The following is a 12,114-nucleotide window of genomic DNA, read 5'->3' as shown; positions in this document are numbered from 1 at the left end:
ACCCCGCGATGCGCTGGCGACTCATCCGGGGTGCGCCCCGCCCCTGCCCATAGCAAGCTGGCATAGGCAGAGCGGAAAAGCGGTCACGAGATGAATGAATGAATTTAATGGATGGTCGAGTGGGAGGGCAAGCAAGTAGCACCCAGGGAGCAACTTCTGGGGTTCGGCGCCGTGCTCAAGGGAACCTCGGCAACGCTCGGGAGGCAAACCGGCACCTCTCCGACCACCAGTCCACACACTCCACGCTTCTCATTTAAAGGTGCCTTTCTGACATCCCCAAAACAAGCTGTCTTTGTGATCAAGTGTTTTGATCCTCTCTTCTGTTTACGTTTCTTTTCTCACAATGAAATTCTCAACAAAAATACGGATTAAATTCAGGGTCTTCACTAGATTTAGTTCAACTCCTGTTTTGACATGATAGAGCTGTTACAGATGGACGCGAGGCTTATTTAAAGATCTCTGTTGCGTCAGATGTTAATAGTATTCAGCATTTTCAGTGTGTTTGAAATTGAATTGTTTCTTTTTGTGAATGTTTTAAAGCCCATTGTCCTCGAACGTTTCGCCTCGTCACTTTGTGTTTTCTTTATAAGTGCAATTAGCAAACATGACGAAACAACTGTTGATGCCACCTGGAAATAGTTAACATGTTGCTGACATATTTGGTCCTATTTGTTTATATATATTGTGCTATAGCTATAATGGTATTTATTTGACACTGTTCGGACTGCAGGATGTTATCTGCTTCATAAAGACGTTTTGAGCAAATGTCATGACTGACAGTTGCTGCGGTGGGAGGAAGTTTAACTTTCACAATACTGGCTTGTTTTCAATAAAACTCAAGTTAACTGTCGTGCCACATTAAGCGTGAGTTGTGTATTCATTCAGGAGTCGTCCAGGAATTAAAGATATATTTGAAGTTTAAAAAAACTGACTCAAACTATACTGCATCTCTGTTGGGAAGAACGATGGGACCTGTCTCCAGAGGGCTATAGAGTATATTTGCAGTCACAAAATGTGGATCATTCATCAGCTATACTTAATAGATGCATGACTATATTATAAAGAATATAAATGATTAAGATTAAGTTATAAATATCATTCACATTCATCATTACTGTTTAATCTTAAGGGTTATGTTTGAAGACATTCACCCATTTTTCAGTCCTAAAAATTTAAATTTATGCAATTAGTCTATGACACCAAATTTAGTTAGAATGTACTTCTAGTTACAAAAGACGAATTGTATTAAAGATAAAGTCAATTTAATATCTTTAAAACTTGATTCCAAAGACTCGGTAATTCGAAAAATGCATGTCTTTGCCTTAGACATCCCATAATAATGCTACGCGACGTAAGTCCCTTCCTGCCGACGTACTGACGTCAGGGGGCGTGTCGACACAAAGGACAGATAGGCGACTCCACAATGGGAGGTTGGTGACTTTCACTACAAATAACGCTAGTTGTTCAATAAAGTGAGCTTTCCCTTTAGAAGTATTCCCAACAGGTCCGGATAAGGAACATTATTTCACTAATGCGAACTATCTGGAGGTTTATCTCGAGTTCGTAGCGACAGGGAAACGCCTCAGCTCCATGTTTAGCTTCTGAAAAGTTTCTCAACACACCAAACATAAACAAACGGCGCAGAAGATCGGACAGAATGTCAGATCTCCACTCGGTCCGGGCCTGCATGGAAATACAAATACAAAATAAAATTAAAAAAAAGCTCAACTAAATCAGGAATGCGCGCAAGACTCCCGTTGATATACAAAGTGATCTTCTTTCTGTTCAAACGCACAGACAGCTTCCACGATCACCTCCGGGAGGACAGCGGCTTCCTCGGAGCGGACCCGAGGCTGGACACCGAGCTGCTGGACAAAGTGATCCTGCAGCTCAACAGGATCTACCCGCAGATCCTCTCGGACGCGGAGGCCACTAAAGTAACGTCACCGTCTGGGTTGCATGGTGGAATAGAATGGGCGTCATAGAGTTCTGATTGCAGCATCACGCATAACTTATCCTTGTGAAAGAATCCACTATTCAAATTATATATTTTATATATATATTATAAATTCTGATTAAAAAAAACACACACAATATATTGCTGTGAGGTACAAGTAGTAGAGTAAAAGGCGTGGCCTTTACCCACATGAATTTGACTAATTAAAATTCTTGAGAAAAGAACAAATACCCTAAAAGCATTTATTTAAAATGTGTTGTATACAGAATGCAATACTTATATACATATACAATACTTGAGAAATTTTAGTTGTTTAATCACTCCTTGTAATATTATCTTTACAACCATTCGGAAGGTGCTCCGTGAATCTTCCAGTTCCGAAAGGATACTGTTGATATGAAACTGTTTAAAAGAAATTATGTTGATAATATGACAAGGTCCCTGCTAAAGAATAAATGTTGCTCTTCTCCAGTTCCGAAATCTGGATGTGCCTACCAGCGTTCGGGTCGGTGAGCTCTTGGTGCACCTGCAGGGGGAAGGAGAGGAAGCGTGCAGGGAGTTTTACAGAGCTCTCCACCTGCACGTAGAAGAGGTATACTACAGTTTGCCCACACGGCTCCGCCTCAGAGGTTAGTTCCCCAACACTGCTTCTTTGTACCACGTGCGATCTCGTTCCAATATTCTGCGTTGTTTGGATAGAAAAGATGAAATGATATTCCTGTATATGCTTTTTCCACATAATAAAATACAGTATGTATGTTCTGTTTCCAGACAACATAGATCCACTCAAATACCGACATCTCTACCATCAGAAATATGTTATGAATGACAAAGGTAAGATGCTACTTTGAAAACGTGCATGTCTGTGTATCAAATGTCAAGGCAGCAAAATCACAAAGTAACCAATAACAGTATGATATAATAGTAAAGACTAAATATGTAAAGAGGAAGGCAGCTGACATTTCCTCTCGGATAAACTTATGTCGTTATTATTTAGCGCAGACGAGCTCAGCTAATAGATGATGTTTTGCTGCCTGCAGGGCCACTCTTCTTTCTGGGCTGCTTCAGCATCGCAGTGGGGATGGCTCTAATCTATTACTACAGCGGTTTGTAGCTCTTTGTTTCTGTTAAGGTTACCTATTTAAATATTCACTAACTAATGTATATATACACAAAGAGAGAGAGAGAGAGTTCCTCCCTCTCTCCATCGCCAGCCTCAATGCAAACATTGCATCTGTGGTAAGCTTCCTCAGCATAAAGCCATACTGCTGCTCACAAATACTGACTTCTGGCCTTAGGCTAGCCTCAACTACCTTTTCCTGTAACTTCATTCTGTGACTCATTAGCTTTATCCCCCTACAGTTTCCACCCTTCTGTATGCCTCCCTTCTTCTTGAAAATGGGCACCAGCACACTTCTCCTCCATTCCTTTGTTTCATTTTCCTCCTTCATGAATTTTTAAAAATAATAATTCTGCCGTCTCTATTCATCTCTGTCTCTCTCTTTACTCCCTCTTTACTATCTAACCTGGCATACAGGTCATCATATGCCGTCTGTTTGGCCTTTGCGTGATTTAGAACGATAGTTTTATTTAATTATTTTGAATTGATATCACTAAGAAAGGGTCTTTGTTCTTCAGAGAATAAACTGACGGGTGGAAGCCGTGCCCTCGGAATGGCTGCCCTGGGTTTGAAAAGAAAAGCTCAGGAGCTCCTCATCCGGTACACGGACGAAAGTCTCCTCAATAAGGGGTGACTCACACCAAGCATGTCAACAGTACTGTTAGCATCAATGCTACTTTTCAGCACAGCACAACATTAGAATATTTGATTACTAATTTGTACAAATTGTATGTATATAACATTTTCCTCAGAATCCAAAATGAAAGAGCTAGTATGTCTGATACTTTGCCCTTATTTCCTTAAATTTTATTTTGCCTTTTTTTTTAAAGGGGATGCAATACACTTAAGTGATGATGAGCACCTTATTGAACCCAGTTAAAACACTGAGGGAAATTGTGAGCGGAGGTAAACCACCAAGAGATGGCTTTTAAACAATGATCAGCCTACATTTTCACATTAACTTTCATTTCATTTATAAATAAATACTATAACTATACAATTAATCAAATTTAAATGCACAAAGCAATGCCTGAATTGTATTATCCCATGCCAGGAATAAGGTGAGTATAGGATTTAGTTTTTCTGTTGCCTTTTGTTTCAAACAACATATTTATTAAAAAGTGGAGATGTTCCTTGTTATATTTTGAGGATTGAAAACATTTTGTGATGTTTTTTATTTTTTATTTTGAAAACTGAGCATTTTCTCAGTTAAATTGTAATCAACAAGGACGAATCAAATAACTTCAACTGTCTCTCTTCAGTGAAACGCACCTGTGGCAGAGCATCTTGAGTAGTTCACCCCGCATACTGTTTTCAACCTTTTATTTTTAGGCAGGACCTCATGTATTTGTTTGCAGTGTATTATGTCATATACATTTGTATGCCTAATAAATAAGTATCCATTCATTGCCACTTCTGTTAATAAAAATAGAACAATACACATTCATGCCATCTAAAACAAAACCAGTGACAAAAAAAGCTTTAAGTAGTAGGAGCGCCCTCTTCAGGTAAACAAAAGGAAACAACCAAGCGTTCTGTGGTTTGTACTGGCGTCATAAAAACATCTCAAAATACTGCAGCTCATATTTGGGCAATAAATACACATGCGTTGTGTGTTAGGTCATAAATATCGAGTCGCATTATCCGGTTAATAATAAAATTGCCGATTTCATGTAGTGTAGCAATCACATGATTGCTTCCACCAATGAGGGACCGCGCTACCCGCGCAGTGCACTATGGGTAAGATTAAAACTCAGAAATATCGAACGTTTTCATGTATGCATGAAAAATAATAGTGTTATGCTAAACGTCTCCCTTAAACGAAGTCCTCAAAAGTTTAATAATTATGTTATTCAACCAGAAGCCCGCACCAGGACTGAAACCACCCCCGCGTCGCGCTGGTTATTTATCCGGTCGGTTCACAGTGCTTTGGTCGTGTTGTATGAAAGGAGAGAAGGTTAGCACTCCCCTTGACAAGGATGGAAGAGACCCCAGTGGTCTTCAACACACAAATGGTTAAGGCACTGCCACCTACTTCGTGGCATCTCTAACCAAGTTTTTTGGCGAACATGTATTTCCTCATCGTGCCCCGCGTCAGAGCGACGGGCCTCGTACCACGTGGTCCGCCCTAACGAGTCATAGACCGGAAGCGCAGCGTGCCAGGACGCTTCCTCTTTGGGTTGGGCAGGATGAGTTTCTGTCCTCCTTGGCCTGGAAAATGCAGCTTGGTCAAACGACTCACGCAAAGCTTGTGAAAGTTTGAGGAAAAAGTACCTTTAAATGTATAAAAATCACAAAGCTATATATTTTATATCCTCTTGTGATGCTTGTCTAGTTAAACTACACATTTATATACACATGTATGCATCTTGAAAGACTTGGTAAAATGTTTTATCATTTAATTCTACAACAAATTGTGATTAACTTTCTGAAGTTGATCAATTATTGTGTACTCATATTCTGTGTACTATTATCGTATAAAAATACCTTATGCTGAGAAGGGACTTTTATCTTTGTATCCATACTGAGAACATGACAATAAACACATTGTACCACATCAGTAGTTTTATTTATACATTTTGTTTAAAATAGTAGTCACAGTGTGTAATCCCAGAATTGTATGAAAACTTTGGTCCTTTTAAAAAGTGAATGGAGTTTAAAAAGAAGCTGAAGATTAACTACATGATTGATATAGTTCAATCCACCACACGTGTGGACATTGATATGCACCAGTTTAAACATTACAAAATAGATTGTGCATCGCACTTTAAAAAAAAATAAAAAGCATGTAAAGTCCACTTCATGACCCCGTTAATGTTTATGACTGTAAACAGAAAATATTCCTCAACGTAAAAGCTGTATAAAAGTATTTGTTTTTCCATCAGGGCCCAATCAGCCAAGATGGATTACAAATGCATGGCATGCAAGAGTTCTGGTCAACAAATTAAACTTCATCAGTAACCTGAGCGCTTATTTAAAAGGCAACCGCTGAACAAAATAAAGATGGACCATGCGTTTATCCGTCCGTCGCCATGTTCAGACGAACCCTCTGACACACACACACACACACACACACACACGTGTACGAATGCCAGCTCATTCTCAGGTGACAAGCCCTTGCTGAATTATAAAAGATGCAACTCCATGTCATTTATTTATGTCAAATGAATAAATATCCCGTCTGTAGATCAGCAGGCGTGGCGAGTCATCGTCATTAGTTTGAGTTGGGCCGCTGGACGCCAAAGGCCGTGATGAAGACATTGACCACGACTATGATGAAGACGAAGGCCGTGCTGATGTTCTCCATGATATTCAGCTTGTAGTGTTTGCTTTGATCGTTCAGGTCCCACTTAACTGTCAGAAAAAGGAAACACAGAATCCGCTTTGTCAACAGAAGGAACATCCTTTCCCAGCTAAAGAGAAACACGCACGTCCTTGACCTGATGTGGAGTGAAGTAATCACTACTGAGCACTGTGGAACAACATGAACCACCTCTGGCGCCACGGCCCGCAGGCAAATTCATAAGTAGTTATTTCTGTTAGGACTTTACATGGGAAGGGAACGTTTCTCAGACGGAGGGGAAGTTCGTGGTTTTCATGGGTCATATTCGTACTGGCAAATCTCCCGTGACGGCAGAGATGCTTCCTGCTGCTTCTAAAGCCAGCTCTCTATCACAGTAGTTCTCCCTGCGAGGGCAAGATAAGGACACAGGAGGGAAGAGACACTGTCCCTACCATGCGGGTTGCTCAGTCTGCCGCTCCTGTACAATTTAGAATGAGAAGGAACGTGCACTGAGATGTATGTGCACGAAAAAAACGTGTGAAAAAGATTTTGAGCTTGAGCAGTGATGTGTGTCAATTTGCGACAGTGGTTGTAAACCAGTGTGTGTGGGTGGGGGGTGGGGTGCTACATCACTACGGTGCTACATCACTACTACTTCTGATGTTTATCCACCACCACTATGTCAGGCTGGTCGGCCATAGGGAAGTAGTTGCAGCGTTTTCTGTTTGCGTGTGGCCTTGGTGGTTTGGGTCAAACTTCACCACTGATACGGTCGAGTAGTGACGTCTTCTAAGTCGGAACAGAGACGGGCGGCGGAGGAAGAAAGTGAATTTCAGAGAAACACTCATGAGGGTTGCCAAATAGAAATAAGGAGACCAACTCCCCCCACATACCTATGAAGATGAGCAGCGTTCCCACCATTATCTGCAGGATGAGGGAGACGCTAATCAGAGTGACGAGGGGCACGTAGAAGGAGATCGCCGTTCCTTGCTCCAGCACCACCTTCAGCTGCGAGGCGTTTGCCATCAGCAGGGCGACATCCAGCATGCTCTCTGCGGCGCTCTTCTTATTCGCGTAGTGGTTCATGTTCAGAGGTCTGTCCTGCCTCCCCGAGCGGCCCTGCAGTGAGACCTGAGCACAAACACTGACATCAGCAGGGTGCCACAGCGAGCTGCGTTGGGTTTACCTGCACTATTCCTTCAATAATGCTTCTATAGCAGCAGCTGCAATACAGCAGGGCAAGGCCACCGATCAATCGAACGATGGATCTGTTAGGTCTCACTTAACTTAAGAGTTGACTGAGTTAGAAATCTACAATTGGATCATTTCCACTTTCACTCCTGCGCATGCACACTGAGAATACACCTGCTTTCTTATCTGAAATGTGCTGATTAAATATATTAGATTCAATGTGTTAGAGCTCACATAAATGTAAGCAGCTGGCAGGAAATGAACGCTTCGCCTTCTTTTGTTAAGGCGTGCTGTGGCAAGACGAGGGGAATTCTTTCTTTCTCCAAAATCTCCCACTAGGCATTTCCAATTACAGATACTTATGAGATTCAGTTTCAGTTTAAACCGTCTTTAACATCCCGAATTGTTCAATCACAATATTTCTACTGCCATGGAAGTGAAAGTCCACAATGAACTGAAACTGAAAACAGGAAGACCGGGACTTAGCAAGGTCACGGAATTGGTTTCAGTCCAAATGTCGGGAGGAGGAGGGGGGGGGGGGGCACATAATGACCAGTGAAAGAGAGGCTGACTGGATTCTGGATCTGAAACACAAGAGATCTCTGTAGCCTCCACCCACACAGATATCCACCAAACTAGTCAAGATACTCATGAACATGTGACAAAGATCACAAAGTGCACATGCTAACAGATATTATTGAATTGGTTACACATACATCTGAAACATATGAAACGCGTCGTGTCATGTAAAGTTAGATGTAGAATGATTTCAATGATCTTAAGGTAAAGGGTTAATCTTCAAACCACACAACAAACTGTGCCACAGAAAACCGGGGTCGTTCCTGAGACCCCTGCTCCTCTGCCCAGGAGTTTTCGGTCAGTGCTCAGGTTTCCATCCGGGTGGGGTGTCCAACAATGGCAGCCTTGAGCCCAGGTTGGATACATCAAAGGCTGAGTTTGACTCATCAGCCTGCCAGGCCTCAGAGGAAAAAGGGGCTCCGGCGATGAACCAGCAGATGAGCTGCTGCCACAGCTCCCTTTTCACTCCTACGGTGGAACCTCGGATCTCGAACAAAAAAAATGCAGACTAAAACACCTCGGAAGGCGAACAGATTTTCGGAATTCAAACACACGAGAGGAGCCGAGGCGAACCGAAAAAACCCGGACGAAGGCGGAGTCTAGCCGAGTAGGTTCAGTTTGAACGACCTTCCGTCTGTCCCTCCCGACACCGCGGCCAAACCGGTGTGTAAATGATACAGAATGGTGTTAAATGAACTTTTATTATGCTTTTGCTTTTTGCACTATTTACACTTTTATGAGTTATCTGTTGTTTAGATACACGTAGTTGCATATTAATATAACTGTAGGCATGTAAATGGACATTTATCTGGTACGTAGGAACGGATTCATCTAGTTTACATTATGTCTTATGGGACATATAGTTTCGGTTTTCAAACAAATCGGTTTTCGAACATATATATGTTATATAACTTTTTAATCACCTCAAATTTTCCCATAAGTGGTGATTTCTGTGAAATTTCTTCCATGTTGGTTTCCTGAAAAAGGTTTCCTCTGCCTAAAATACTGACCAGACACACTGACTCCATTCTGCACCGTGTGTGTGCAGAAAAGACGCAACAGCACGGATGTCTAGAATGCTTTCAATGTTCGGTTTTAATCACCCCACAGAATAAGCACACGTTTTATTCCTGTGGGCCACACATTGCTTGTTCAGGAAGACTACCGAATTTGTGATGACGTTACTGCTGTTCACTTGATGACACATGCATTACTCATCCTTACTCATCTCATTGATTGATATGCATCAATCTTCAGATATCACTCATCTTCTGAGAGATTAAAATTACAGACAAATGAAAATTTTACAAATATATGTATTTTGTTGAGACTAAGGTGATGAAAGCAGAGACTTTGATAAGTCCCTAAAACAAAAGACCCGCCTCGTTATTTTCAACAGGCCTCATTTAATGAAGGTGAACCCAAAGAATGAGTTTGAAACAAACACTATCAGATGCTTCTATGCTGACTCTTGTGTTTGACACTGAAATTCAACTTGGATCCTTTTTTCAGTGGGCGCTTCCCCTATTTCCTTCATGACCAATAGAAATCTCTGGTGGGAGCGTGAGCAGGTCGACTAATACATAATGTGTACGGTTTATCAGTTGAGATAACGAGCAGGCCACCAGGAGTATGAATAAACTATATGACCACATTTCTGAGAACTCCAGCAACATTTTTAAAACGTTTTTTTCCTGTTTTACAGAAGTTATCAGATGGGTAATTCACAATGAAATGTTATGACTTCCCATTGAAGGGGAGTCATAACATGTTCAACATAAATGTTCCTTGTTTCATTACACACTGAGGTCATCGCCAGCTGCTTAAAATACCAGGTCCGGATCTGATGCAATACAAAAATGTAATGTTGAATTTCGGGTTGATTAAGTCAGAATGATCATTCTTCATTGTGACCACAATGCGATGGGCACGGTTGACCATTCGGCCAAATTCTGAGGCTGATTTGGGTCACGGTCTCTCAGCCTGCACAATGTACCTTTGATAAGATAGTAAATTAACTCAAACACACCACGGCTTCTAGCCACATTATACAAAAGGAAAAACTGTTGTGGGTTCAGTTTTTGTGAAAATATTAACGGAATACCGATGATAATAAAAGCTATTTGCAGGTCTGGTAAAGGCAAAATGTCTCGAACCCAGTGCTGGCTTTACATCAGAACGAAACTAAAATGGTATTTAAAAAGGTTACCATTAGCTCGAGAGTAATGTTACTCTACGGACGTTGTTGTTGTTGTTTTAGTATAAGAACATTAGGAAGCAGCAACATTTCAGTCTATGTTGGGTTCGGTAATTAGTCCCACATTCAGGGTGTGAATAGAAAACTATCTGCTCGTTCATTTAAACGCATCAAAGCTGCTACAATCAGACTAATGACTATTTAATATCAAAATTGAACACCAGATCATGATGCAGATTCCTGTTATCGACCACATCAACTCATCGGACGTTTGATCAGACACGACGGGATGTCTGACAGGGTGAGGAGAGAGACAGGACTGTACCCGACAGCCATCAAAAGCGTTCTGGATCCAGCCGGAACCAGAACATCATGAACGCGTCTGAGAGGATTTAACCACGACTGAGCCTGAGGTGACTGGACTGCCCTGTACCGGGATCCGGCGCTGCCCTGTACCGGGATCCGGCGCTGCCCTGTACCGGGACCCAGCGCTGCCCTGTACCGGGATCCGGCGCTGCCCTGTACCGGGATCCGGCGCTGCCCTGTACCGGGATCCGGCGCTGCCCTGTACCGGGATCCGGCGCTGCCCTGTACCGGGACCCGGCGCTGCCCTGTACCGGGATCCGGCGCTGCCCTGTACCGGGATCCGGCGCTGCCCTGTACCGGGACCCGGCGCTGCCCTGTACCGGGATCCGGCGCTGCCCTGTACCGGGACCCGGCGCTGCCCTGTACCGGGACCCGGCGCTGCCCTGTACCGGGACCCGGCGCTGCCCTGTACCGGGATCCGGCGCTGCCCTGTACCGGGATCCGGTGCCGCCTTTGCGTACTGTACATACCTCCGCGTCGCCGTTTCGGTCGGCATCACCGTTCATTTCCAAGTTTTCCGATGCCATGTCGTTAATAAGCGCGCTGTGTCCAGAGTGGGTCGATCATCGGGAGAATGTTGTCCAGCCGGGGGGAGACTCGCACGGATAAGCTGCAGTGACGACACTGGGGGGGGGGGCGGCTCGGGCGACCGCCCCTCCAGCAATGGGGGTGGGGGGGGCTGTCTCTCCACAGAGCCGCCGGGGCAACGAGAAGTCACCGGTACGAGAAACGAATAGCTCGCTTCTCACCTTTAAAATTAAGTCGTCATCATCGAGTGACGTCATATGTTCCACAGCTTCATTGGCAGACTGCAGGGCAAACACGACTCTTTACTGCCCCCTGTGTGTTAAATATCGGTATTACATTTTGAAGATGAAACTCAGAGTTGCACTAAGCATGTTATACTGAACCGGAACTGTTTTAAGGTGTGATGGATTTCGCTGCCGTGCGCTTTAGAGTAGACGTATTATGAAAAACTCACTTTCCCCATGTTTCTACACTATTTTGGTGGTTTTGGGTCACGACCAACCCAAAAACAGCAAAATAAACCATCAAGTGAATCCTGCATAGTTTGTGTAGTTCTGTAATCACCTACTGAATCGCGTCTGGCAGAAATCTCGCCCCCTGTGATGTCATAGAGGGGGAAACGTGCACAAGGTGGGCGTGCACATGCAAGCACATTTATTGCATGCACCTGAGTCGAAAAAGTAAACTATCAAGGCAAGGAGAGTATTGACATCTTTTAATCTGCCTTACCCCAAACTATATGATTCTGGTGCATAAAACAAAGTTAAAACAAAAGATAAATGTCATAAGCCTTAAATAAGAATGCTAGTTTGAGCACCCAAACTTCCTGTATAATCATTATGCTACTCAAACTTGCAAAAATAGATACATGTATTTATTCCATGTGTTTACTT

At 43.0% G+C, this 12,114-nt stretch overlaps 2 protein-coding genes and 1 non-coding gene across 3 annotated transcripts; 2 read left to right on the top strand and 1 right to left on the bottom strand.

Annotated features, from left to right (window-relative positions):
• Positions 1-1,739: 1,739 nt before the first annotated feature.
• On the top strand, positions 1,740-4,478 carry LOC137916512 (caspase recruitment domain-containing protein 19-like). The gene is made up of 5 exons (XM_068759504.1): positions 1,740-1,937; positions 2,430-2,586; positions 2,729-2,791; positions 2,998-3,063; positions 3,596-4,478. Exons 1-5 carry the CDS (start codon positions 1,740-1,742, stop codon positions 3,709-3,711), a joined length of 600 nt encoding a protein of 199 aa, XP_068615605.1. The 3' UTR covers positions 3,712-4,478.
• A 534-nt stretch (positions 4,479-5,012) lies between these two features.
• On the top strand, positions 5,013-5,140 carry LOC137916515 (U6atac minor spliceosomal RNA). The gene has a single exon (XR_011106507.1). It is a non-coding gene; the product is annotated as a U6atac minor spliceosomal RNA (small nuclear RNA).
• A 522-nt stretch (positions 5,141-5,662) lies between these two features.
• LOC137916511 (ninjurin-1-like) lies at positions 5,663-11,255 on the bottom strand. The gene is made up of 3 exons (XM_068759503.1): positions 11,164-11,255; positions 7,254-7,491; positions 5,663-6,431 (listed from the first exon to the last, which is right to left on the bottom strand). Exons 1-3 carry the CDS (start codon positions 11,218-11,220, stop codon positions 6,292-6,294), a joined length of 435 nt encoding a protein of 144 aa, XP_068615604.1. The 5' UTR covers positions 11,221-11,255; the 3' UTR covers positions 5,663-6,291.
• Positions 11,256-12,114: the final 859 nt, after the last annotated feature.

This window comes from Brachionichthys hirsutus, unplaced genomic scaffold (genome assembly GCF_040956055.1).
Source record: "Brachionichthys hirsutus isolate HB-005 unplaced genomic scaffold, CSIRO-AGI_Bhir_v1 contig_1447, whole genome shotgun sequence".
Taxonomy (NCBI): Eukaryota; Metazoa; Chordata; class Actinopteri; order Lophiiformes; family Brachionichthyidae; genus Brachionichthys; species Brachionichthys hirsutus.
Note: the sequence above shows the minus strand (reverse complement) of the source record. Positions and strands in the feature narration are given on the sequence as shown.